This window comes from Adelges cooleyi, unplaced genomic scaffold (assembly GCF_023614345.1).
Source record: "Adelges cooleyi isolate 19-005CV unplaced genomic scaffold, UGA_ACOO_1.1 ACOO_flye_CR_arks_rails_tigmint_CR_PRNA_31, whole genome shotgun sequence".
In the NCBI taxonomy this organism is placed as follows: domain Eukaryota; kingdom Metazoa; phylum Arthropoda; class Insecta; order Hemiptera; family Adelgidae; genus Adelges; species Adelges cooleyi.
Genome location: NW_026095981.1, coordinates 284784 through 312373, shown reverse-complemented (window position 1 = coordinate 312373; position 27590 = coordinate 284784). Strand labels below are relative to the sequence as shown.

The following is a 27590-nucleotide window of genomic DNA, read 5'->3' as shown; positions in this document are numbered from 1 at the left end:
ATAAAAAGCTGATGAAAACTGAAATAAAATTACATTTTAAATAGTAAAGAAATCAATTCACAATTCACTCAGGGCTTAAAAATTAAAAATAAACAATATTTATATAATTCAAAATTTTTTCTGATTTTTTGTACTGCATTTTAATTTACCAGAATCTAAACTATGACGACCCTCGAAGTGAATTCATTACCTATTGACGGAAATAGACTTTTTTCGACATCATTATTTGTAAGACTAATAAAAATAAACTTATCGATAAATATAGGTACTTGTAATTTCACTTTTGCAAAATTTAAATAAGTAGATTCAATTATTTTGCTTAAAACTTATCGTTTGTAAATTATCAATTTTTTTTAGACTTTTTTACATTATTTCACAGTCATGGTAGTATAGTAGTAAACTAGTATTGTTATACATATTTCATACAAAGAATCAGATAGAAGAAAATTTATAAAATTTGACATTTTCTTGAAAAACTTAACTGCTGTCCTATAAAATCACCTTTTTATCACATACATTTTTTTAATTTAGCTATCAGTGTTAAAAAAAGTTTGATTATATATTAGTCTAAGTTAATGAACACGGTTGTCCTATAACATTTAAAAATACTCAAATTCTATTATAATAAATTGTATCGATTATTTTTAGGCAGGTGCGGCAGCTGGTACTATAGTTGATGTTGCGCTATTTCCTTTAGATACATTAAAAACTCGGTTACAAAGTCAATATGGATTTATTCCATCGGGAGGTTTTAGAGGCATTTATAAAGGATTAACACCAACCATAGTTGGTGCTCCATTGACAGGTTTGAGCATAATACATTTCAATTGTAGTAAAACACCTTTTTAAACTTATAAAAGTCTTCATTTTTAGCTGGATTATTTTTCGGGACTTACGATGGTTTTAAAAATTTATTTCCAAATGTTTCAAATAACGTAGCCCCAATTGTTCATATTTGTGCAGGGACTGCTGGTGAAGTGGTATATTTTCTAATGAAGTATGTTATTTTTTAAATATAAAATTTATACAGCTTTTCATTGTGTTAAATACTTAGGTTTGTTGTGTGACTAAAGTACCTATAGAAATAGTGAAACAAAGACGTCAAGCATCTCCTACTCAAGAATCTATTGTCAAAATTATTAAAAAAGCATATACAAGTGAAGGTATTTGTGGATTCTACCGTGGTTTTTGGACAACTGTTATAAGAGACGTACCATTCTCAATGTTGCAACTTCCGCTTTGGGAGTATTTAAAAAAAGAACTTAAAGTGTTCACTGGCCGTCCGCTAACTCCTTTGGAGGTGGCTTTATGTGGTTCTATTGCAGGTTATTATTTTAATTATTACAATAATATATGACACTCTTTACAAAAAAATAACCTGTTTTTGAATAAAACAGAACCGGCTCAACATAAATATTTACACAAACTTAAATACACATTGCCTAGTTTCATCTTTGCAACCAAAATAATGCAATGCAAATGTGATAAAATGTCAAGAACCATTAAAAAACTAATTTTTAAAAACCTTAGTTACCTACTAACTAGCTTGTTTCTCGAACTTAACTAAAACAATACTTCAGAGTATTTTTAGCTATGCCAAGCTTAGGTTTTAATAGAAATATTATTGTTAAAACTCATAATAACATTACTAGTTCAAACAGGCAACCTTAGTAACTCATGTATTTAAAAAAAAAAAAATGTTCACTCAATAAACAGACATTGCCGAAATTCTTAAGCGCTTTATAAAATAAAATTTACCACTTATATTTTAGCATGGATGTACAATTGGCAATAAATGCTTAATTCAACGATGTCAAGACTTAACCAATAGAGTAGAAAGATTGGAATTACAGTTGAACCGTCTATGCTTGGAAAGGTCAATGATTTTTATTAATACAATTAAGTATAGTATAAAATATTTGATGCCGAACAAAAATGCATTTTAAATAAATAAAATGAATAGCCAACCAAGTTAAATAACTATTTTTCTAAAAAAATTTAAAAATTAAGTTTTAAAAAAAAGAGTTGATAAAAGAAAAAAAACAAATTGTTTGACAAACTATACGTTTTATGATATTGCTTAAGTCTTGGTTTTTGAAGTTTGTTATTGGGAAAATCATTTACTCTTCATATCACTATTTCGCATCAATTTTTTAGTATATGTATATTATATTTTTATAGTCATGTCGTTATTCATTATTTGTCATAATGTATAATTATTTTAATAACATTTCTTAAATTTTAATTACTATAAAAATATTATGCAGTTTGTCTAAGTAAAAACTTAGTCTCAAAACTTGAGTCAAAATTAAAGCCAACCACACTTTTTAAATTTAAGAAGTGGTTTTAAATACAATTATAACAAATAAATTAAATTTAAATTGTTATATATGAAAATAAGTAAAATGTAAATTATCATACATAAAAAAAAGGTATTATTTATAAAAATGTATTTTAAATAAATTTGAAACCATACAATTTGTCAAACACATTTTTTTTGTATAACAAATAAAATAAAATTTATCAAATACTAAGGAAATAGTTTTTGATTACTAATTAGTTAACTAAGTAATCAATCACTTAATTTTTAGGTGGTGTAGCTGCAGCGTTAACTACACCTATTGATGTAACCAAGACTCAAATAATGTTAGCAAATAATGCCGATGAACAAAATTTGAAGAATGTATTCATCAAAATTTATAAGACAAAAGGGTTGAATGGGTAATTTTTTTAATTATGAATTCTTGAATTTTGACTGTACGTCTATGTTAATTTTCAAACCATTCTATAAAAATAAAATCTTGAAAATTTTTAAAAATTATCCACAAATCCCATAATTTATACCCTACTATGAAAGAATAATAAAAATACAATAATTATTTTAAATAGTGTGACAAAGAATAATCAAATGATATATGTGTTTTCCAGGTTATTTGCTGGTTTCCTACCGAGAGTTATGTTTATCATGTTAGGTGGTGCACTCTTTTTTGGTTCATACGAAAAAGCTTGTACAATAATAGAAAGTAAGAAAAAGAGAGACAAGTATTTATAGTTTTTTTATGTTTATAAAAATATATATTGTACTTATTGTTTCGTTACCAGTAGATGTTCATAAAAAAAAAAAATTATAATTTGTTTTATAATATTTTGGTAGTTAAATTTATTTTTATGCGAATAATATTAATCAGATGAATGCGATGATTCGTAATCGACAGATACAAGAGATGGGATAGAACCACTAACAGCTGTCGAAGTTGGTGGTTGTTCTTTTTTGGTTGGTGCTGTTGACTGAACAATGCCAACATCAAGGTGCTTTTTTGGTTTATTCAATTTAGTTTTGGGTATTTTACGAAGTCCTTGAATAAAATGTTTTCGTTTTGTCCTCGTACCTGTAAAAATAGTAAAATATTTGTTGTAATAGTATAACAATAACTTTTTCAATTTAACTTTAAAAATAAAATAAAATTTGGTGTGGCTATCTCATTAGAGCATATCATTTTCAATTTCAGAGTTTTGAAGTAAAATGCAACTTTTGCATCGACTCATCGACAAGAAGAACAAATATTCTTAATAGCTTAGATTAATAGTCCAAGCTATTACGAATACAATATTCGTCTGAGACTTGAAATAGAAAATTTTTTTTTCTGGAATGGACATTTTAATCGATGATTGTAGAAACTACAAGAGTCAATTTGTTAAATATAATTTTTTTATAAACTCAATGGATAGAAACATGACTTATTTTATAGAATTGTGTTTTAAGTAGAAAAACATTCTTGTTGTATGATTCTCTCCGTTAGTATACAAAAAAATTATATTTAAGTGTCCAGAACAAATAATTTTTACAAACTAACGAAATTAGTAATTGTCAATAAAACATATTTAACAGATTATATATATATATATGTCTTTACATAATAATTATTATATTTTTTATGTGGGGAACAAATGATTTGTAATTATTTGGAAATTCAAAACTGTTTGGCCAAATTTTATTTAACGAGCATCATATTATAGGCTTTACTAATTCTTAGGACAGTAGGCTTTTTCTTACATGATCCACCTCTGAGTGTATATATAATTAAATGCTTACTGTCAGATGTTTGGAAGCTCAATAATTTTGCAATTTTTGCGTCTTCTTCGATTTCATCTACTAATGGAATACTTAATGACAATCTTTCTTTTAAATTATTGTCAAGTTTTTCTTTGGCAGCAATTGTTTGTTTTTGTGTCTAAAATATTTAATTAAAATGTTTAATTGCCAAAGTATTAGTATATTAAATTAGATTATTTACCCTAAGCTGTTTACGTAACAAAGAGTTTGCAGCAAAGTCATCATTCCATTTGGAATCTTGTATATCGTGAAGTTTTACAAGAGCTGGTGCAGCTTTTTTCGCTTTGTCGATATCTTCAGTTCCATGTTCCAATTTAAACATGGCATCGTCGAACAAACGTTTACTAGTATCTTTATCTTCCGGAACAATCTGTTCATTTTCTATAGGATCCCATCGGTTTTCTTGGCGACGTGCACCATTTACAATCACATAGTCTAAATTCTGTTTTTAATATATAAAAATAAATAATAATGTAATCAAATTTAAAATTTAAAATTGACATACTCCAGGATCAGTTTTAATTTCAAAGTGATTATCGCAAAGATGGCATTTCATTCGGAACTGATACACAGGTGTTGAGTAATACATTCCAATTTTCTTTTTTTCTGCATTATACCTAGTTAAAAATATATCACTTAATCATTCCAAGCAAGCTTCTAAACGCATTAGACAGGTTGTCGGCCTGTCGTTGGAAAGAGAGATGGCAGTTTCTTTTGACTATGCAGTTTTTCGCTTAGTTAACGAAACTGCCTGAGACCAAATGTCAAACTGGCAACTATTGTAGCTATTGCTAACAAACCCACTTAGCCACTTGTCCTCTTCTTTTATTATAGACATTACTTACCTGACTCCCATTCCAATATGATTGTTACATCCTTCGCACCAAATATTGTAGGGCATTTCAAAACGTATGATCAAAATCCCCATATGGAGTTTGCGAGCTCGTTCTCTCAAGGCATGAGTACCTTTAAATTTATTTAGTCCTCCTACTGCCGGGTTGTAGTCTGGAGGATAGTATTTATTCTGTCCTTTACGCTCACCCATCTTGATTAATAAAGGTCACTTAAATATGCTTTCTGTAAAAAAAAATCTTTAGAAGTACTATATCAAAAAATGTTTAAATTATTAGTTTATTTTTGAAACAATAGTAGTTTTATTTATAAACTTTATAATTGTTTCAACAATAACTATGTGTTCAATAATAAAGGTAAAACCTGATTTTTTTATGATATACTACGATTTTGAAAAAAAAATCCTATATGAAACAACAATTTTAATTTTTATCAAATAATAATTTTAAAAAAAAATTTCAGAAGCTAGTTTTAGGGGAGGGGTAACTTTTGAAACTTAAATGGTAAATTAAGGTTAGGTTAGGTTAGCCGATACTGCCGATTTAAGCACATATGTAAATTAGTAGCACACACACATAGGTATGCATAAAAGGACACTATAATTTTATCCTCTAAACGTCCTCCGCCACCGTCAAGCCATTAGTGGTGATAATAATCAGCACCAACAACACAACCAGAGCAAATCAAACTTGGTACTCTTGCACCAAAGCTCAAAACCATCCCAGCCGTTTCACACTAGCTGTATGAGTAAGCAATTGAAGTATCTAATTCATTATTACCATTTTAAGTGTTTAAAGAGAAATATGTAATGTGTCATGTTGTTTAAATCTGTCAATAATACAAGTGATTTTACAATAAATAGATAAGCCTCTTAATAGGAATTTTTAGTAGCCTATAATATTCATATATTATGCATAGTATTCATATTGCTGAGCAATATAAATTTTAATTTATAGTTTTGTGTTTCTGCCTTTTTTACTTGCTTTACTTTTTCAACCTCTTTTTTTATATAGTAAGTGTTAGAAAAAAAAAATTGTTTAACCTAAAATCTAGGTTAATCTAGATTAACAATAATTATTTGTTTCATTAAACTAATTATTATTCATTCAAGAACACATCTTATTTTTTATTGTAAGTTGCACAAATTATTATTTAAATGTTACTTACCGAATAAAAAAAAAATGTCAAACGTTTTAAAAAGATAGTAAAATAACTATTAATTATTTTAACAGATAATAATAATAAGTTGTTACTATAATTATTTTAATAATTTAAACAACTATTTATTCACTGTAAGTGAAATTAATAACAATGAACTACTTTGTTATTATTTTAAGTTGGGTAAACATTTTATACGTATTTTATCACCGATATATTTGAGTTAAAATTTTCTTATACGTCACATAAACTTATTAATATTATTAGTTGTAAATTTATCAAAGAAATTACAATTTCAGTTTATTACATTTATAACACAATAATAAAAAAACTTAAAAATTACTATTATATACATTATTTAGTCAGTAAATTTTTTTTTTTTAATGCTTAATTTTTTTTTTTTTTTTATTAAATATAGTCCGCGACAGCTGTGGTCATTGGACTGTCATTATTTTACATAATTAAATAACAATCTTATGCATTATATATGAGTAATTATATGAAAGAAACAGTTATATTTTTAAATTTTGTTGATAAGCTTAATGCTTAATTAAATGCTTACCAATTTCAAGCTTTAAAACCAAGCCCTTTTCTTAAATATTCTATTGGTAAAATAAATGAATTGAGACTTTAACAGATAAAATCTATTAAGTTAGTTTAAAGCATTATTATATTTTTAATTTAACTATTAAAATAATATAGTAGGTACTGTATTATTATTTGTCGTTTTGTATTATTTAGTCTATTAGGCTTAAATCTTAATGATAATATATAGTGTTATCATCAATTTAGTGACACAGATTTATTATCAAAAACGTTATCAGTTATGAGTCCGACCAAGATTAACAGGTAACAGCATAGACCTATAAAGAAATCTTTATAGGTCTATGGGTAACAGCTAATATAGCTTTATATTTTATAAGTTATAACCATATACAAAAAGGTACCTATAAAGACATTAATGATCTTAGTTTATGTTAAACACCATAAACCATATTCTGAATTGAAAATATCAAACATGAATAATGAATCATAATCCCCGAGATCGATAGATCATAATCCCCGGTATACACTAAAGGCAAGGCAACGCTATACACTTACCGTGTTGCAGTTGCTTCCTAGTTCCTATTTATTTTCATGTTTGATGTTTCGATCTAGCCGTAAGCGAAACATGTAGTAACTAATGAACGTTGCCTCAGTGTGAACCGGGCTCTATATTCATTATTATGTCTATAAATAATAACTAATGCCAATTTAAAATTGTAATATCAATATTAAACACTAAGCCAAAATGACCCTCAACGTTATCGCTATGTCGGTTTTACGCCAAGAGTTGTACTCCGATATCCGCCTAAAAAATTAAAATTATTTTAATAGCCCCCGAACCTATACAATCTTACACTATAAGCGAGTTAGAAATAGACGCTATATTCTAACGAATTACGAGTTCCTAATTATATTTTGTTAAAATGTTAGCCATACACTTTTTGTATGACACCTCCGCTGAACTAAAAAAAATGTTTAATTGATTAAAATTTTATTTTGATGTATTTTTTTTTCATCAGTAAAAAAAAATGTAGTGATGAACACGTTTAAATATATTTTAAAAAACCCATGTTTGAATTTATTAATTGATAGTTCTTTGTATAACTATTGTAAAATAAGCACACCATGAAATTATAATTATCAGCAGAAAGTCTAGAGAGTTCTAAAGGGTGAAGGAAAATTGTTGGTATAAGTGCAGTCTAGTATGTCTAGGAACTTTTGTCATCAAATAGCTATCGATATGGGTACTTATACGTATTTTATCAACTTATTTACATATATATATATATATATATATATATATATATATATATATATATATATAAGTAAGTAGCAAAAAATAACATTTTCAAAAAATATCAATAAAAGAAAAATAGGTTCACAATAACTGACGGTTACTACGGTTTATAATTTATAACACTAATAGCATAGCTACTTATAAAAATGGAAAAAATCCATACTCGACGGTCAGTTAACTTCGTGTTTAAATATTAATCTACGGGGTCAACCTATATTAAGACAACAAATATCACTATTGGCAAATAATACCAAGTAAATTAAATGGTAGTTAGTGTATAAATATTTAATGTGGGACGTGGGTATACTATTATGATAGCTTTTAAATTTACCATTTCTAATTTTTTATTCCACAGTATCAAATATTAAAATTATTATTTTAATTATTTGCCAACATCTTTGTTTGTCCCGCAAGAAAGTGGAAACTTTACATAGAACAATATGCTCTTCGTGGTTAATTCAATGTAAATGTCTTAATGCTTATACTGTCTTTTTTTATTGTACCGACATCTATTGTTTATTTATTTGGTTTTCACACAGAAAATTAGAAATATATCTTAACGTTTTTTTTTTAAATTATATTTTATATAGATTATTTATTTAAGTGTTTGAATTATTATTCATGTTTTCAGTTGTAATATTTAGCAAGTATTTTTGAATTATTTATTTTGTTGCAACATTTACGATTTCCTGCTAAAATGTATGATTTAAAAAACATTTTGACAATAATGATTAATGATAAATATTATTCAAAAATTTTACAAATATAACAGTAATTGCTGTGTGGGATTAGTCATAACTTATAAAAAAAAAAGAGAGGTGTGTGGTGTTATTCAGTAGCCAATAGCATGTAATATGTATAAGTTTGCACTCCCACTAAATTTTTTTTTGTCGTTAAAATCTACATCGGTGACGTTGAACGCTCTACGTTGTATTGATTAATTTTGTCGACGTCGCTACACCTATTTTGTTATTGATAAATGATAAATAATGAAAAATAAAAATATATTAGTGACTCTTATCATTATGGTTCCATAAACTGTCACCGTATTTTAACAGCGTTCCGAATTCCTGTATCAATGAAGATTGAAGTGTGAACAGTGAACGTACCTAGTTTTGTGTAAAGGCATTGTAGTATAATTTATAAGCATTGGTCTTCATTCTTTGTTTGTAATTTGTGGAATTTTAGTTGTTTAGTTGAATTCAAGTATATCAATTATCAATGTCTTTTCACTAAACTGTATTAACTTTTAGTCTGGCGTGGAAGAATATGATTACATTAATGGTGTTGACAGGCAAAAGTTACTGTAGTAATTTACTAAAGTAATGTTTATGACTGTTATCAAAATAAAATATTAAAAAAGTTGTTTTAAGTATTTTCAACTACATCGACTTCGACTAAATGGGGTAAGTCGTATTTAGATTAATTACACAAGTGTATTTATACTAGATAAGATATGAGAATTTTATAAATAATAAGCTGTTTTAAATTTCAATAAGTTGTCCTTTAAACTATTACGAATTAAGGAGGTTGGATGACGTTGATCTACCATATGAGTAAAATATATTTGTTATAGTCGTGTTAACAGTATTTTTAAATATTCAATCTGGGCAGGTTTCGAGTATAATAACTAATAAGAATCTTGAGGCGAAAAAACAATTTTTCATTTATCTGTTAAGCGGACAGTCCGCTTTTGTTTGACCGATCCTTAAGTGAATAGTGTGTAGACTGTGAGTGTACTATTCAAATTGATCATTGACAATACAACTACAATTAGATACCGCATAAATCATAATTCATAATAATGTATATAGCCCTTTAGAGCTTATGTCACTTAATGCAAAAGTGTCGCAAAAAACTTTTTAACCTTTGATATACCTATGGACGATTTTTAATTGGTAAACCTACTGAACTACAATTATACTGTTAGTGAGTAAATCATACTATGTATTTACGAAAAGAAAATTTTGTATCACAAATATTTAACTTTAGTTTTAAAAAATAAACAAAATGGGTATAAATTAGTATGTAATGTCACAACTTTTATTACGTGCAGACTATTGGTGCTCTAAATGATTGTTATTTTTCATTATATTTTAGTTCCAAAAAGTAAACTTCAATAAATAATTTAAATTTTTATTGTAATAAATAAACAAAAACAAATTTTAAATAGAATTGACCGAAAACCAATATCATTTTTACAAAATATTATATTAAATATAGAAATATGTAATAAGAATAGTTTAATGTTTTTCTCATGCAAGTTTTGATATTATTCTATAAAATATAAAGTTAAATGTAAATTATATGTATACCTATAATCATTTTCACCAGCCTCTTTTTTTTTGAGCTTTGGGGGGGCTATTGCTCCCATGCCCCCCCCCCTTGTATCCGGTCTGAACTAGACCTTCATTTTAGGGGGTGTTAAAATTATGTGTACCTGACTAAACATAATTTTTATCTTCAGATTATTAGATATAATAAAATAATATAATAACTGAGAACAAAAATATTGTAAAATAAAAAATTTGAACAGAGTATGTATTTAAAGTATTTTTAATATTAGTATTATCAAAATTTGTATATTTTGGGGGTGCTAAAGTCCCCTAAGCAAGTCCCCCTAGTTGCGCCTATAATAATGTATACTTTTTTATACAGTTATAAGGATACTTTATTAATTATTTTCCCATCAAAACTGCTGTACGCTTTCCCATTTCATTAAATATTAATCAATGTCCGTATCCAATTATTAAGATTGTTAGCGTAGACAACATATCTTTTTTTTGTAAGCTAGTTAATTATAAAATGTGTTATTGTGTTTACATTTGTTGTTATTACATGTTTTCTATAACATTTGATATTTATATTTTATTTAAAACAATATTATTCTGTTTCAGTAAAATGTGGTTAAAAATTAAGGTACTGATCTGGAAAAGCTTACGTTTACGCAAAAGACATTGGATTGGTTCGATTTTTGAAATAACAATTCCTATATTGTTATTTATCTTTCTGGTCTACCTGAATACAAAATTAGCTGTACCTAATAATGGTCCAATCACAGTGAATGCGTCTATACCAGATCCTATTTATGAAGAACATTTAACCAAGGATTTTATAGATAAATATTCCGCTAATAGTAATTTTATTTACACTCCTAAAAATAAAAAAACTGAGCAAGTAATGCTTAATGTTATGGGTTTATTGGAAATATTTCCTAATCATGTGACAACAACAAACAGCGAAAGCGAGATGATAACACAATTCATAAACATGCACAACAGTTCAAAAAGGGAAGGATTTGGAATAGTTTTCATCGGATCCGTGGATTCTAAAAAATTTACTTATAAAATTAGAAGTACAAACGAAGTTTGGAATACCGATTTATTGTTTCCAACGTTAGAAGTACCCGGACCAATGGATTCTGGTGAAACATATTTTAAAACTGGATTTCTCGCATTACAATTGGCTTTGGATAAATCATTTATTCAAGTTAATAACCCCGAAGCTGCTAAGACCATACAATCATACAACTTTGCGATTCAGTCGTATCCATATGCAAAATACATAATTCAAGATATCACGACTATATTTCAGTTAGTATTACCAATGTTCACAGTTATAAGTTTTTTGTTGATGTGCTCATACACAATTCAAAGAGTTGTAGAAGAAAAAGAATCCGGTGTCAAAGAGTTAATGAAAATGATGGGCCTCAAGTCATGGATGATATGGGCAGGTTGGTTGTTGCATAACATAATGGCATATTTGATATCGGTCGTGATAATTGTTTGGCTATGCTGTGTAAGAGAAAACGAGGAAGGAGGAAAACTGTTAAATCACACAAATCCATTGCTGTTTGGAGTATTTCTTATGGTGTATATAATTTCTGGAATATTTTTTTCCTTTGCAGTTAGTGGTTTTTTTTCTAGACCCATACTTGCCACAAACATTGGTGTTTTGTTGTGGTTGGTTTCATATAGCGTACCTTCTCAATTGTTAAAATCGGCTGGTTATAAAATCAAATTGTTTTCCATGTTATTGCCAAACATGGCGTTATTTAATGGTTACACTTCAATAGCGTCACTGGAAACACAAGGTTATGGTCTTCAGTTTTCAACCATTTTTGTTAACGGAAAAAATGATGAGTTTTCTGTTGGATTAGTATTGTTGATGTTAATTCTTGACAGTTTATTGTATGCATTTATTGCGTGGTTCATGGATTGTGTCAAACCAGGACAATATGGCATCGCTAAACCAATAAATTTCTTATGTACTTGGTCAAAGTCAACGTCTGAAGATATTGTTAAGATACCAGTGTCAAAAAAGGAAAGCAAATTATTTGAAAAAGTTAATGCGGAATATGAGGTCGGTATCGATGTGCAGAATTTGTACAAAAGTTTTGGTAATTGTCATGCTGTAAATGGGGTAAATTTGCAAATATATAAAGGACAAATAACTGCTTTGTTGGGTCACAATGGCGCTGGAAAAACTACTACTATGTCTATTATCACAGGTATTAATTAGTGTAAATAATTATAGTTACCAGATTTCATATTTTACTATTGTTTAATGTCCATAGGAATGTATTCGCCCACTAATGGCAGTGTTGCAGTAAATGGTCGTGATATTTTTAACAATTTAGATAAATTCAGGGAAAGTCTCGGCCTATGCCCTCAGCATAATTTATTGTTTTCGTATTTGACAGTTTTTGATCATTTATTATTTTTCGGAATGGTAAGTACCGCTGTGGTCCTCTAGAGAATTATAGGCACTTATGTATCATACGGATCCCCCTATTTTTTCAATATCAGGGGGGAGGGTCTGTATAATACACAAGTACCAAGCTATGTTTATTTTAAGTGTCATGATTAATTTTAATTACAGCTTAAAGGATTATCGTATAGCGATTCACGTTCAGAAGGGACAACTTTACTCACCCTGTTGAATATATTAGATAAAAAAGATCAACTGGTGAAGAGCCTTTCTGGAGGAATGAAGAGAAAGCTATCGCTTGCAATTGCGCTGATTGGTGATCCTGAGGTGAGCAATAAAAAACCGTTGAAATAATTGTTAGCTGATCTTTTAAGAGGACTATACACCCTTCCAACATGTTCACATATGTATGCTCACATGTGTGGAAGAAACTAAGGTTTTTTTTTTGCCAACGTTAATAATTAAAACATTTTTTAGATACTAATATTGGATGAACCAACATCAGGAATGGATCCTGAATCACGAAGAGAAATGTGGGATTTGTTATTGGTAAATTGATTAAAATACTATTAAAATAACTTTTTTTTAGACCACTAAAATGTGAGATCAATTTTTAAGTCATTATTTCTTATAAATTACATTTTGCTGTACACTATTTTAGTGTTTTAATTAATTATTATATTATTTTCTATTTTAAGTCTATAAGAGGGAAGAGGACTATACTAATTACTACACATTTTATGGAAGAAGCCGATGTCCTTGGAGATAGAATTGCTATCATGGATCACGGACAAGTGATTTGCTATGGAACATCGTTATTTTTAAAAAAAGCTTACGGTATATTTACTATATACTTTTTACTTGGAAACATAACTATCAAAAATAATAATTTAAAAACAAATTGTAAAAAAACAGGAACTGGATATCATTTGACCATTATTAAGAATGAATCTTGTGATGTAAACGAAATGACAAACAGTATATTAAAGATTGTCCCAGAAGCAGAACTTCAAAGTTCATTAAGCGCTCAAGTAGTTTACAATTTACCAAGTGAAAACACCGATCAGTTTCCAGACTTATTTAGAATGCTAGAATTAAGAAAAGAAGAATTTGGTATTACTGGAATGGGAGTAGCTTGTACAACAATGGAAGAAGTTTTCTTAAGGTAACTAAGGTTATATATACAAATAAACTCAACTAACAAATAAAATTGTAAAAAACAATAGGAACGTAGCATACCGAGGATGGAGCATATTATGCAAATAACTTGATTATTTATCAAGTTATTTGATAAAATGTTCATCAAATAACATAACTTATGTTAAATTGATCATTCTGTATCTAAATACAGAAGAGGCCTAAACCGAGAGGCTGTGAAATTTTTCCCAATGTATGTTTTATATGTTGTTAAGCATTTTACATTCTTTTTTTATATAAAGATTAAAGTGTTGAAAAAAAAACACTCAAAAACTCATACTAACATGCTTTGACTTGGGTGTCTTGAGAAAACCTCATTAATAACAAGAGCGCGGCAAGTCAAAAAAGTTTGGAAACCACTGTATTAACTATTGAAATATTTTCGAATTGGTATTTGTGTAACCGATAGATAGGCTTTTAAAATTGAATTAATCCATTACAACCCGATTTTGTGTCTTTAAGATTGTTGTTTTTAATTTTGTGTTTGTACAAAACTACAGTATTGTTCTATTTATACAAATATTTAATACAGAAACCTGAAGTTTAAAGTTCTAATATTAATTTAAAAATTAATACAAATATTACTGTTACAATTGATACACACTGTGTATTATATTTTTTCTTGTATTAGAGCTGGAAAAAATATACAAGAAAATATCGATGACGATTCACCCATTCACAGTCCAGTGGGCGCCCCCTCTAATTATCAATTAATTATCACCAAGCAAGTGGATTGTAATATTGATAATGTGACTGCTCTAGTAAAACAATATGTACCAGAGTTTTCGTTGATGGCCAATTTGAGCTTGCAATTAGTTTACAACTTGCCATCAAGGAGTCGCTCTCAGTTTAGTACATTGTTTTCAGGGCTTGAATTTCAAAAAGAAAATTTGAAAATAGAGAGCATTAAAATAACAAATCCGACAACAGGTGACATTTATCCTAAGTGAGTAGTGTATATTATACTTAAATAATTTTACATTTTTATTATTTTAAAACTATTTTTAATGCGAAAACACGGGAATAGAATTAGTAAGTTTCATTCAACAGTATTAGCAAATACTTCAGACAACAACAAAGTTCAGCGGTGAGAATTATTTCCCTATGTAATAATAGCTCTGTTTCTATCACGATTTGAACCTTATATTACTATACTCTGTTCAAACAATAAGAAGCGGGTATGCACACTATTTCAAACTTAGTAAATCAAAAACTGTGAGCCCAGTCGTATAACAAGTGGCTAATTGTCATGCTCCATTAGTAACTGGTTAGTAAAAAGTGTATAATGCTGTTGGTGAACAAATCCAATTTGAGTTGGTTTAAATTTAATTGGAACAGAGTATAGTTATTTGTCACTTTTGCACAGTTTTTGTTATTTCTACATTTTAATACTATTCATTAAGGCTAACCTAACAGACATTGAGCTTGACATTTTATGTGTGAAACTGTATGGGCTGGTTTGTGAGGGTTTGATGCGGGACCCTGCTAAAAATATCAGATAGTCACCCGACTTCCAAGTTGGCAAAATTCGCTCAAGATACTGAAGTTAACTAATAATATGGTTATTATTTAACCTGTTAATATGATGTTGAAGTTTAATTTCTATTTATCATGTTATTTATGAAAGTTTTGTTATGTTTATGCTCATTTTTTGTTTGTTTAGTTCTGCTGGATCTGGAGACTACGGAGATGAACCAAAAGGAGAAACAAACGGAGATGTTAACCAAAGTAATCAAGGTTTTTACAAGTTTTATTTTAATATTTTAATGGCGTTATGCAGAAAGCAATTATCTATCAAATTTATGAAACACGAGAGTTTAGTAGAACAAGATAGACAATTTTAGATTACGTATTTTACAAAATACAACCAAACTAACATTGAAGTGCAGCTCTATCTATCATTGTTTTAAAATTTTATCCAAAAAGTTCATTGTGGGATGGTTGCTTTCTGCATAACGCCATTCATTTATTGGTTAAGTTTTTTAATGTAGTCCAAAAAAATTACTTTTTTTCTCGTCCTAATCTTAACAGTTTTCCTTAGAAAAGAAAGCTCTATCTAGTGTTATTTAGATTTATTTATTTAATTTTTAATAAAATATTAAATTATTTAAAGTTAGAGTTTATTTTAAATTACTATTTGGATGTTTGTTAAAATAAAAATACATTTATATTATTAATAATTTTTATAGTTTTAACTTTAAAAAAACAATTATTAAAAATGATATAATTGATTCCCAGATTTAATATATTTATTTTTCTATGTGTTTTTTTTTAGCATTAATGCCAAAGTATATGACTGGATATAATTTGATGAAAAATCAATTCACAGTACTCTTGACCAAAAAAGCAGTGTACTCTTCTAGAAGATGGTTTTTAACAATTATATTCGTAAGTTTTTTGTATTTTTAAATTTTTTTAAAAAATAAGTTTGTTGTGTTAATCAACAACTAATAATGACCCAAGTTCAAGTAATATAATTATATTTCTCTTTAGGGTTTATTACCAGTGCTTACAACAATATTTACCATGCAATCGACTTACGACTTATTTGAAGCATCAAAGATACAAGAAGGGTTAAATTTGGTATTAAGTGCCTATAAAGATAGCAATGTTTATTACCGTATTGGAGATGACTCGTCTAACAGTTTAGAATCCCGCTTTGCTGATATATCCAAAATGAATCAAGCTACTGTCCACGAAATACCATCTAGTCATAATTTAATTGATGGTAATTTAAATATAAATTTTAAAAGTTGTTAATAATACAAATTGAGGAGGAGGAGTGGCCGAGTGGATAAGGCGGCAGTGTGTTAGTGTTCAATGTTGCTGGTTTGACACTTGGGCGCTCCATTTGCTGGGTGAGCAGTCTTCTGATAAAAAGAAGCCGCTATCTCCCTCTCCGGCAACGGATTGACGACCTATCCCGGATAGCGAATTTGTCAAGAAACCATCTCTTAATGGCAACGTTGGGCTTTCATAGCTTGTTCAGCTAGATGATGATGATATTAATTAAACAAATGTATTTATAATAAATACAATCTTATTTTCACTTGAAACTAAAAAAAGCCAGTATAGTGGGGTCGGGGCATAGTGGGGACGGAGAGGAACACGAAAAAATCGGTTTAGCGGTTTACGAGATATGGGTACAGACACAAAAAAAAAAAAAAACATCATTGTAAAGCAATACCTTCTCAGCTTCCCACCAAAGCTAAAAATTATTTCAATAAATTAAAAAAAAAGTTATTTTAAAATAACAGATTATTTGAAATAGTAAAATAAGATTGTATTTCAAAAAATTATTTTTAGAAATTCTAAATAATAAATTAATTCAATTTTATAAAACAATTAATAATAATGTATTTCAAATAAAAAAAAATAAAAAATTGATGCACTAAGAAAAACTTATTTTAAATAAACTATTATTTTCAAATAGTGTTGCTCCGAGCTTTACTAGTTAAATAACTTTGATTTTTTTTTAAACAGCATGTTCTGAATTTAAAAATATATTCTTTCAAATCAATATGTTTGTTATCATTTATTGAGTTAGTTAAATTATTATTAAATTGTTTTTTATTATATTTTAACAGACATGTTGGAATTGTGTACGAATGATGTATTCAAGTACAGATCACATGTTATGATTGCTGGCGATTTCAACAATACCAACACAACCGTAATGTTCAATAATATAGCGTATCACACACCTGGAATAGCAGTAAATCTTTATACAAATGCTTTGTTACAAAAAGTAACTGGAAATAATGAAATGTCCATTTCAGTGACAAACGATCCAATTCAAATAACAGACAACGTAAGTCTTAAAACTAAATTAACCATACTTGTATATTATTTATTTATTTTCATCTATTTATAGAGTGTCTGTGGAAATAATTTTCAAATGCAAATAGTACTGGTGTGGCTTACTATGTTTTCGCCCGGTATGCTTTATTTCATAAGTTATTACATTGCAATGCCTTTAAACGAGCGAGTGAGCGGCTTCAAACACTTACAAATGATGACGAAACTGTCCCCTGTTATGTACTGGTGTGTTTGTTTCATATGGGATTATATTTGTTACTTGGTCGTTATCGTTATAACTATGATAACCATGTACTCCTACGATCATTACCGAATCTTTACCGGTCCAGACGAGCTCTGTAAGTTGCCACATTGTTTGTCCTTAATATAATAAATTATATTCCAAAATAATGTTTTAGGGACCCTCTTGGTATTGTTCATTGCGTACGGGTGGAGCTCGATATTTTATGCATATTCTTTTAGTTTCTTCAAAAAGTCATTACTTTCTTCTATATCATTGTTCATAGCGGTGAACTTTATATTGGGTAAGTTTCTATTTCATTTTTATTTTTGCAGTGGCGAAGCATATTAGAAGGCAATGAGACGATGTCTGGCCACTTGTTAGGCCTCATGCCTCGCCACTTTGGTACGACATAAAGATTATGTTAAAACGTTCTATTTTACAGGTTTGATAATCAACAATATTTTATACCTGGTAAAAGCCATCCTAGTGAAACCAGATAATGAGGTAACTTGGTTTCATATAGTGAGATACATTGTTTTGTTGGTTCCTCATTTTTCATATTCCTCTTGCATTGTGGGTTTTGTTACGATATCGTGGGAAAACAATCGGTGTAAAATATGCAAAACGCCCGACATGGAAGAAGCGTGTAGTGGTAATTCTTTAAAACGCAATTTTTATAAAAAGTCAGTTTTTAAGATTTAAATTTTTTTTGATTTTTAGGTTCTGCAGATTTTAAGCCCAAGAAATATTTTGAATTTGCTTCAACCGAAAATCCAGATGGCATATTGAGCGAGCTATTATTTTTAATATTCAGCAGTTTGATCTACTATTTTTTTATACTATTGATGGACTATAAAGTATTTGCTCGTATGTATCAATTTATATTTAACACTATTGTCGGTTCTGGAGTGAGTTACAAAGACGATGACGAAGATCCTGATGTTGGTGGCGAAAGAGATAAAGTAGACGCTGCTAAAGTCCGTACAAGTAAGCAAAACTGTGTTTGAAATGGATCTAAATTTTTTGTATTAACAAGTATATAAATATTATACTTAGACGACGATGCAGAGTCACCATTATTGGTTGTGGACGGTGTGATTAAAAAGTTCAGTTTTAAATTCACCGGCGTTCGGGGCATTAGTTTTACCGTTTCCCCCGGTGAGTGCTTTGGTTTACTCGGAGTAAACGGTGCGGGTAAGACAACTACTTTCAGAGTTTTAACTGGTGATACATTCCCGTCAAATGGCGATGCCGCTATTCAAACAGATAGAGTTTATAAACTTAGTTCGTCATTCCGACAGGTAATATATATATTTTTTTAAATAATTATACAACCATTAGAAAAATGATAACATGTTTTTATTTAGTATATGTCGATGATTGGTTATTGTCCACAATTTGATGCACTCAACGATCAACTTACTGCCAAAGAAACATTGAGATTAATGGCTATCTTAAGAGGAATTTCGCCGAATAATGCTAAGAAGCACGTAGACAAATGGATTAAGGATTTAGGTAACTAAAATATGCATAACAATTTGTAAGCACGTTTAAATAAAAATGATTTTAAATATATAAGCCATATCAAAAATTAATAATGTAAATTACACTGTTTAACTCAACTTAATAATTTGTTATTATTTCTTTTTATGTATATTTACATTAAAAAAAAAAAATATATATATATATATATATGTATATCGTTGTTGAAACTGCAACAACACGTATCTCAATTCCAAGTCTTTTCAGGAGAAGCAAAATAAGTTATTTAAATGAATAGGTTTTGATATAAGCTTTGTTATCATTTTTATGATTTACAGTGCAACTTATAAGTCTGATAAAAAAACATTATTAACAAAATATTTTCGGCGGCACGTGATTTATCAATATTGGTAATAATCTCATTTGGCCAAATTTTGAGATATGCGCTGTTGCAGTATCAGAGACGATATATATATATATATATATAAATTTAATCATAAACATTATAATTTGTATTGTATAAATAATTTTTTTTTTGTAGGTCTGGAAGAATATAAAAACAGACTTTGCGGTACATACAGTGGTGGTAACAAGAGAAAACTGAATACTGCTATAGCTCTAATAGGAGATCCACCAGTCGTATTCTTAGACGAACCAACAAGTGGCGTGGATCCTGTAGCAAGACGTAATTTATGGCAACTTTTGGCCGTGAGTCAAAGGGCTGGTCAAGCAGTCGTGCTTACGTCTCATAGGTAAAATTCATGAATGTTTTATTGAAAAATTTCGGCTCTTTAATCCTATAGTTTTTTTTCTTAGTATGGACGAATGTGAAGCCCTGTGTAACCGTTTGACAATAATGGTAGACGGTGTGATGAAGTGTATCGGTAATATTCAGTATTTGAAGAATCGCTATGGTCAAGGATTTACAGTTATAATAAAACTAATCGATAGTAGTGATAACAATTTGAGTGAACTCAAATCAGATATTGAACGACAGTTTGCTCCAGATATTCATTTGAAAGATGAACATAAGGTTGAAAATTATAAAAAAAAAATTGTACTTATCAATAAAATGTATATAATTTTTATTCTATTTTAGGGATTACTGAATTATCACATAACCAATCCGAGAGTACCGTTGTCCGATATATTCGGTCATATGAAAGCAATCAAAGAAAATCATATGATCGTCGAAGACTATACTATTAGCGATACAACTCTTGAACAAGTTTTTATAGCGTTTGCAAAAAAACAAGCTATTATAAACACAGATGCATAAATAGAAATGATATTGTGATGTTTTTTTTCCTTAAAAAGTATTTATTTGTGTGTTATAATATTTATTAAAACAATTAGTTCCTTAGCTTATTATTATTTCATTATTTTAGAGACCAATTATTTATTACCAACTTACCAAATATTTGAATTATTCTGTTTAAAGAAAATTATGTACTGTAAAGATATTTATACTGTATTTTTTTAAATTAATTTTTTACTATCCATAGGAATGCGTTAGAAGTTTCTACTTTATTTTATTATTTCTATATTTTTTACTATATAACTTAAATGAAACAAACCATTGGCGGTTAGTTGGATGATTGAACAGTGTTACATATGATTACGTACTTACTTTAATTTGATTATATTATTATAATTTAATACAAACTATGATAATATTATACAATTTTTTATTATTTGTGTTAGTCATAACAGTGAATTGAAGTTTAGATTCGGTGCTTAATAATTACTATACTGATATTTTATTGTTTCTAACAAGGTATTAAATAATATAAAAAAAAAAAATGACATTCTATTCAATAATAATGTTTTTTTCTTTTTTTAATAGCTAACTACTATTAACATTGGAGTTAAGAAAATTTTCATTTTTTGTTCTTATACTACGTACTAGGCCCTCAATACTGAATCCTATAGTACGATAATTTCTCAAGAGATCCGTTTAAACAGTTAAAGAAAAGAAACTGAATTGTTAGCCCCGATATGGACAGAAATTGATTTGATCAATACATTTTATTAACGGTAACTATTCAGTAAGTTAACATAGTAGATATTTAATGTTTAAAGCTTATGTAAATAGATAGATTAAAATTGTTAAATATTATTTCATGACAATTCACAAATTTTGTTTTTCAGTTATAACGAACGAATCAATCGTTTTCTGAGAGTTTTCTTGCGATATAAGGGTACACGACCGTATGAGCATTGTTGCCGAGTATGAACGCTTGATGGCTGAACGGTATTTTGTGAATATAATAGGAGTCCTTAATATTCGGCATTTTGTCAAACAGCCATTTAACATCCTGAAAAATGTACATTGCCCGTGTATGGTCAAATAAACATGTTTAGACATCAAGTAATAGTAGAATTACCGAAGGAGGTGTGACGAGATCAGTTTTTGAGTATATCAGAATCGTCGGCGCCGTTATTTTGCTTACATTATATTCTGGAACCACTTGGGATTTATAATGCTTCACATTTTCGTCCGGCCCGTAGTCGAAGTTACAAAATCGACCTAAAATTAAAAACACATACATTTTTAGCTTCGATACACAACTGGGAATGGTTTTAAGATTCGATTTTGATTTTAAAGCTAATAACTCGAGCGGGATTTATTTAAAATTAAGTATCGACCCGTCGATACTTTCATAATATCACTCTGATTTTAATAAACAAACTTGTATGCTGCCATTTGATTTTGAAAAGCCACCCCTCCAAAATTTACCCATTCGACAATCACAAATTATATACTTAACTTTATTGGTAAATATATTGCCGAGTGAGGTATGTATAATATTTTAAAGCCAACTATTTAGTAAAAAAAAAATCCAAGGTATAAGTACAAGGTTATAGGTACAATACCATCTCTACAGTAAAAAAAAAATCATTATAAAAGGTAAATTTTGTTTACTGTCATTAATAAATAATATTACAAAATATTTCGACTATGCATTTAATATACCTAATATAGGTACTATAGGGGTAGGCAACAAACGAATTTTGGAATTTAAATACCTACCAACATTTTTTCGACTTACCAGACATCATTAATTGAATATAGTGTATCATCGCCTTAGTAGAAGATGGTTGTGGATAAGTAGTTGCAAGATCTGCGACGACATCCTGCAAAGAAAATATGTTAACGTAGGTAATGCAGTTATAGTTATGTATTTTATGTATATAAAATATTAGTTCATTTATTAATTAGTGTACTAACGAGTAACGAGTGTGTTTTAGTCATGTAACTGCTAAGACCTTATCCCTGGATAGATTTATACTCCCTCCTCCCCAAAGTACTGTATTATAAATTATAATTCACTGTATGCTATTTTATAATTTAAATAAACTTAAGTAAAATAATGAAAAATTGTAATGTTTTTTTAGGAAAAAAAAAATGTTGTTTACCATAAACTATATATTTTGTTTTTGAGGTACACGTGGGTTACATGCCAAAAGGTTTTTTCAAAATTTGTGTTTTTATAGTAAATACCTACTGTTTTTTTTTATCGCACTTAGTTTTCAAGCTATACCTACCCTAAAAACCACATAAAATGTCCAAAAATAAAATATCCGTTTTAAAAATGTAAAGTTGAAAAATTTCGAAAACTGTGTTAAAATCTCTATTTTGCCAATGTTGGACTTGACAGGTTGGCCCACTGAAGAATTAAGTATTGGTCTATGCTCAATTTCCTAGAAGAATCTTTCTATAGATAAGTTTACATACGTATACTTACATATAAGTATATGTTCTAGACGTTTTTAGAGAAACAGTAACACCCCCCCCCCTTCGAATAAGGGTTTTTTAAAAAATATATCTGCAGTATTATACAAAAATATTAAGCACTTGATATTAACTGAAAATAATATACCTATGTTACTACACTTACGTATTTGAACGGAGTAAAAACACCTTGCAAAAGAGTCATGGCGTGTACACACTGATATCGGAATAAGATAGTTCTGCACAAATATCCTAGTAGTTGTTTATCTGGGTTTTGAAAAACGTTAATATATCGAAATTTACTTAATGCAGTCTGAAAAAAAAAATATACAATTTATATAATGTAGAAAACACCTTGCAATAAACGTTGTATTTTTTTGTTACAAGAATTAGCACATTGAGCTACTCTTTAAATCATAAAAAAAAAAACATTTTGTAATATTTTTAGCTTGTTCTGTAAAATATTGTAAATACTATTTGTTTAAAATAAATATTAGGTATATGTAAGTATTAGGTTTATGTAGGACAAAAAAAGTCTGTACCTTTCATAAATATATATATATATATAAGGGTGTACCAAAAAAATTTTTTTCAAGTATAAATATCAATTTTAAACAAATGTTGCTTGTGTACAAAATTATCATTAGAAAAAGAGGAATAAACCAGTATTTTTTTTTTTTACAAAAAAAACTACTATCCAACTAATTTAGGCCTTAGAAAGTAAAATTTGCGAAAACATTGATATACATACTCTTAATAGTACCCTAAAATATTTTTTTTAGGAAACTGATGCTCGCAACCTCTAAAAATAATTTTAAAAATCTGAAAAAAATAGGGAAATATTATTTTATCCCAAGGAACATAATGTCAAGAGAAGAAGAAAAAAAAATTTTTTGGTACACCCTAATATATATATACCTCATCAATATGTATTAATACTTACTATCACCATAGGTGCGTACAGTTTAGCTAACACATACTGCAGGGGTCTAATTTTGAGAGAGTTTTTCATTTTGGCAGCAGGTCCCATCATTACAAGGTTTCGAATTTTGTTGTTGTACTCTGGTTTTTCTGAAAGCCCGATAAGTGAAATAGTAGTCCCCAATGAAATACCCACTACGTCTACTTTATCACGTCCAGTTTCCTTTAGTACTAAGTCAATGGCTGCAGGAAAGTCGTATATGCCCAGTTCGTGGAAACTTGAATAAAAATCATACTTAAATATTTATATTAATTTATTTTAAATGATTCCAGTGTTATGTAAAAAGATCCTAATAAGCGTAAAAACATGATTTTTAGGGGTTTCCAAAATCACTTGTTATGTATCTAATTATCAAAAAAAAAAAAATTAACAACCTATACTTTGCAATTGAGGGATGACACCGTTTTTATTGCGTTGTATAGGTCGACAGCAACAAATGACAATTATATATTGTAATGATATCATTTTTTAAAAATAAAAAATATTTTGATTTTGTTGGACATTAAAAAACATTAACGAGTTTCTACTTAAGAATGATGTATTGAATTAAAATACATGTAATAGGTACGTTGTCTTTGTGACATGACGTGTAAGAGACATAAAGCCTCGTCCCAAACTTATATCTGTAATTATTATTAACTAATATGACCGAATCGATGGATTTAGGATTTTAAACTTTCGTGAAAACAAATATAGTGAACAAATGCCCAAAGTACATATGTTGAGAAATATTTTCAAACAAATGTCAATAGGTATAAGTTAGTAGGTAAGGTTGAAAAAACAATCAAATTATCAAAATCAATTTCTTTTAAATAATAATTTTTCGATTGTCATATTTTAAAAATATAGTATGAAAACAATTTTTACTGTAACTTACATTGAAAACAATTATTAAACACCGCCCTATTCAGTTTGTGTGGTCCAATGAAAGCTGATCAATATTGCAGAGCATAGATCTACGGGGATAAGCCCCCCCCCCCCGAAGCCTCCCAATTCCATGTCAATAGATTTAGCTTTAAGCCACCTCCCCTCAACAATTCCGTTAAAAATTCACAAACAATTACATGTTTCGTGTTTGGATATGCTAATAAGTTTTAATATTAATTTTTGCTTATGTTAAGTAAATTCTCACCTGTAGTTCCAATTCATTTTCGACAGTTTAAGAATTTTTCCAGTTTGTGGATCTTTAACTTTTAGTGACAGACCATTAGCCCTATAATTTGGTAGCCAAACATCATAACCAGCGTCAGCCAAAAAAAATGCTGAAAATGGTTAAATCATCATTAATACGATATACCTACTTTATGGCTATTAATTATTGTCAAATAACAAATACATTGAGCCTTTATAATTAAAAAAAAAAAAACAGTTATCTTTGAATTAAATTTATTCTTTTTTGATTTTTGAAAATCTTTGCAGTGTTTTATTGTAATAGTCTTTATTAAAAAGTATTTCTAACCTATAGGGCACGAGATGAAGTGTATTATAATAGTTTATTGACGGCTAGGTTAACCCATTTTTATGCTCCGGGTGGTTAAGCTGTCAATTGGGTAGTAAATATATTGAAATATGCTACTTTAGATGGCTTAGGAATAAAACACGTCTCGGGAATAAGTTTGATAAACAATCGGTTGTTGTTCTAAACGTTTGTTTAAATTTCTAATATTCACTTTGTTGCGTGTTTAATTAGGTATAGGTATAGGACATATTCTATATGTATGTAAATTACATGTATTAGACCCTAAAGAGTATAAAAACTGGATTTTTAAGAGTTTCCAAAATTACTTAATTAAATAATTGTCAAAATAAAAATAACCTATACTTTACTATTTCATGAAAAATTCTCAAACAAATTAAGAGGTGACATCATTTTTATTGAATTATGATGAATAATTAGTAAAAATTATGTGAGTAGGATGTGACATATCATTTTGTATGAGAATTTACGGCAAGTTTGACGGTACTAATATTTGTTTTTGCCCAAACTTTTTGACCAACTTTTCCCCAAAATTATTATCTCAAAAAAAAAAAAAAACAAGCAACAAGTAATTATTTTTGAAATAATTCATCTTTGTAATTCCCTCGACAATAAATTTATCTTTTATAACATCAAAAATTAAGAAATCTGAAATACCTAAAAAAAAAATTAAAATTCTTACATTCTACAGTCTAACATTGAACTGACATAACTATAGGATAGTATCCCCCCCCCTCGTATTAAATACTTATTCATTTATTAAGTTTTACGGTTAAAAACATACCAAGTGAAGTGTTTTTGTATACAAACGTGATTGAGCTAGCCAGCACTCCGGGCAATAGAATGACAGGCTTGCCGATTGTTCCGTTACTCCGTTTTCCGTAAGGTATCCTTTCCATGCCTACCAAGGCGTTATCCTCAGTTTTATAGTGATACGTTTTAATAGGGTATCCATAAGTCTTAGCTTTATCGCTCTATAAAATATATTTATATTAGTCTGGTAGACAGGCAAATGTAATACACACATAAAACAAATGTATAGGTCAAATTCTATTTGAAAATTGAGTTTAGATTGGTGCAAATGGCGGTTATGTACGGCACGTATATTAGGATGATCCTTTTATCGATTTTTTATGTTGGAACACTGTAAGTGGGTTAAACAAGTAAAAACAAATATTCGAATTTTTGTAGATTTTTATTTGAATACATTTTTTTTTTGTTTGTTCGAGCAAGAAGTTTGGCAAAAATGTAGTTGTGATCCTAAGAAATCCCCCCTCCCCCCAATTATACTTGTTGATGATAAAAGCGCGACGGCAAAAGGCAAACCTTCATTTACCTAATGTATTTTTAAGAATTCGTAAATATATGTACTTGTTTATAATTTATTTTCAAAAAAAAAAATATATATATACGTATGTAACAGAAAATACATAATATCAATTCATAAATTGAACTTTAAAATTATAAGAAAAAAAATATATTTTTATATGAATATATTTTTTTAAATGCAATCGTACAGACCTGGTCGAACAGGGGGACGACTGAATTTAAATTAAAACCCAAACAAATTAGAGTATTTAGTTTTCCTTATTTAGAACCTGTTTGCAGAGATCCAGCTTAAATTCAAGTATAACGACCGCCCTAATGTGAATTCTTAATAATTGTACTTACGGTAGTTAGGGATGAAACCGAATGTTGTGCGCCGATGAAAACCGTAAAAATCAATAAATAACGAATCATATTATCGATCTAAGTTGTTGTTAAAATAAATTTTAAGTGTAAATTGTAAATTATAATTACACTGAAACTGTATCTAAATGTTTTATTTTAAATTTTAATAAACATATTTGGCGCTTTTTTATAAGCTTGTGATACCAAATTTAGCTTAGCAAGTATACAAATAACAATATAAATTCTGCACGTATACGGATATTGTGCGTTTTTTCATCAGAAAATACTACTTACAATTGTTTTTTTAGTCAAGTAGACTGTAGATC

The 27590-nt window shown here is 28.5% G+C and overlaps 4 protein-coding genes across 9 annotated transcripts; 2 read left to right on the top strand and 2 right to left on the bottom strand.

Moving 5' to 3' along the window:
• The first annotated feature begins 11 nt into the window (after positions 1-11).
• LOC126839914 (S-adenosylmethionine mitochondrial carrier protein) lies at positions 12-3132 on the top strand. Its single transcript, XM_050575367.1, has 6 exons — positions 12-228; positions 649-805; positions 874-980; positions 1055-1325; positions 2592-2721; positions 2929-3132. Exons 1-6 carry the CDS (start codon positions 163-165, stop codon positions 3050-3052), a joined length of 855 nt encoding a protein of 284 aa, XP_050431324.1. The 5' UTR covers positions 12-162; the 3' UTR covers positions 3053-3132.
• On the bottom strand, positions 2526-7247 carry LOC126839912 (coiled-coil domain-containing protein 130 homolog). Of its 2 annotated transcripts, none has more exons than XM_050575365.1 (6): positions 7226-7247; positions 4960-5191; positions 4620-4731; positions 4296-4556; positions 4094-4232; positions 2526-3389 (listed from the first exon to the last, which is right to left on the bottom strand). In XM_050575365.1, the coding sequence occupies exons 2-6, from the start codon at positions 5157-5159 to the stop codon at positions 3181-3183; spliced, it is 921 nt and encodes a 306-aa protein (XP_050431322.1). In that variant the 5' UTR covers positions 5160-5191; positions 7226-7247; the 3' UTR covers positions 2526-3180. The 2 variants fall into 2 exon arrangements, with proteins under 2 accessions (XP_050431322.1, XP_050431321.1); XM_050575364.1 differs by lacking the exon at positions 7226-7247 and adding an exon at positions 6687-6877 and having other exon boundaries at positions 2527-3389.
• On the top strand, positions 5696-21138 carry LOC126839910 (phospholipid-transporting ATPase ABCA3-like). 5 transcript variants are annotated; one of them, XM_050575359.1, is made up of 22 exons: positions 5696-5713; positions 10865-12477; positions 12544-12698; positions 12849-13004; positions 13155-13226; positions 13376-13514; positions 13593-13842; positions 14506-14820; positions 14902-14961; positions 15538-15611; positions 16150-16262; positions 16368-16602; positions 17462-17685; positions 17749-18031; positions 18092-18217; positions 18359-18568; positions 18637-18903; positions 18973-19217; positions 19284-19431; positions 19940-20150; positions 20215-20431; positions 20498-21138. In XM_050575359.1, the coding sequence occupies exons 2-22, from the start codon at positions 10869-10871 to the stop codon at positions 20675-20677; spliced, it is 5289 nt and encodes a 1762-aa protein (XP_050431316.1). In that variant the 5' UTR covers positions 5696-5713; positions 10865-10868; the 3' UTR covers positions 20678-21138. The 5 variants fall into 5 exon arrangements, with proteins under 5 accessions (XP_050431316.1, XP_050431314.1, XP_050431313.1 ...); XM_050575357.1 differs by lacking the exon at positions 5696-5713 and adding an exon at positions 8915-9373 and having other exon boundaries at positions 15538-15602; XM_050575356.1 differs by lacking the exon at positions 5696-5713 and adding an exon at positions 8915-9373.
• On the bottom strand, positions 21117-27590 carry LOC126839911 (lipase 3-like). The gene is made up of 8 exons (XM_050575362.1): positions 27265-27590; positions 26378-26567; positions 25249-25378; positions 24078-24333; positions 23301-23447; positions 22452-22536; positions 21786-21928; positions 21117-21716 (listed from the first exon to the last, which is right to left on the bottom strand). Exons 1-8 carry the CDS (start codon positions 27331-27333, stop codon positions 21564-21566), a joined length of 1173 nt encoding a protein of 390 aa, XP_050431319.1. The 5' UTR covers positions 27334-27590; the 3' UTR covers positions 21117-21563.

What these genes read in the sequence shown, in the direction of transcription:
- LOC126839912 (XM_050575365.1), bottom strand. Translation starts at nt 5,159, where the DNA reads ATGGGTGAGCGTAAAGGACAGAATAAATACTATCCTCCAGACTACAAC. An exon ending in TGTTACGTAAACAGCTTAGG is followed by an intron (nt 4,233 to 4,295) that starts GTAAATAATCTA and finishes TAAATATTTTAG; the next exon opens with ACACAAAAACAAACAATTGC. An exon ending in GAGCTTCCAAACATCTGACA is followed by an intron (nt 3,390 to 4,093) that starts GTAAGCATTTAA and finishes CTATTTTTACAG; the next exon opens with GTACGAGGACAAAACGAAAA.
- LOC126839911 (XM_050575362.1), bottom strand. Translation starts at nt 27,333, where the DNA reads ATGATTCGTTATTTATTGATTTTTACGGTTTTCATCGGCGCACAACAT. An exon ending in CGGTTTCATCCCTAACTACC is followed by an intron (nt 26,568 to 27,264) that starts GTAAGTACAATT and finishes TATATTTTATAG; the next exon opens with AGCGATAAAGCTAAGACTTA. An exon ending in TATTCAATTAATGATGTCTG is followed by an intron (nt 21,929 to 22,451) that starts GTAAGTCGAAAA and finishes TTTTAATTTTAG; the next exon opens with GTCGATTTTGTAACTTCGAC.
- LOC126839910 (XM_050575356.1), top strand. An exon ending in GGTTTTTAACAATTATATTC is followed by an intron (nt 16,263 to 16,367) that starts GTAAGTTTTTTG and finishes ATTTCTCTTTAG; the next exon opens with GGTTTATTACCAGTGCTTAC. An exon ending in CGCTGCTAAAGTCCGTACAA is followed by an intron (nt 18,904 to 18,972) that starts GTAAGCAAAACT and finishes TATTATACTTAG; the next exon opens with ACGACGATGCAGAGTCACCA.
- LOC126839914 (XM_050575367.1), top strand. Translation starts at nt 163, where the DNA reads ATGACGACCCTCGAAGTGAATTCATTACCTATTGACGGAAATAGACTT. An exon ending in TTTTTTCGACATCATTATTT is followed by an intron (nt 229 to 648) that starts GTAAGACTAATA and finishes GATTATTTTTAG; the next exon opens with GCAGGTGCGGCAGCTGGTAC. An exon ending in CAGGGACTGCTGGTGAAGTG is followed by an intron (nt 981 to 1,054) that starts GTATATTTTCTA and finishes TTAAATACTTAG; the next exon opens with GTTTGTTGTGTGACTAAAGT.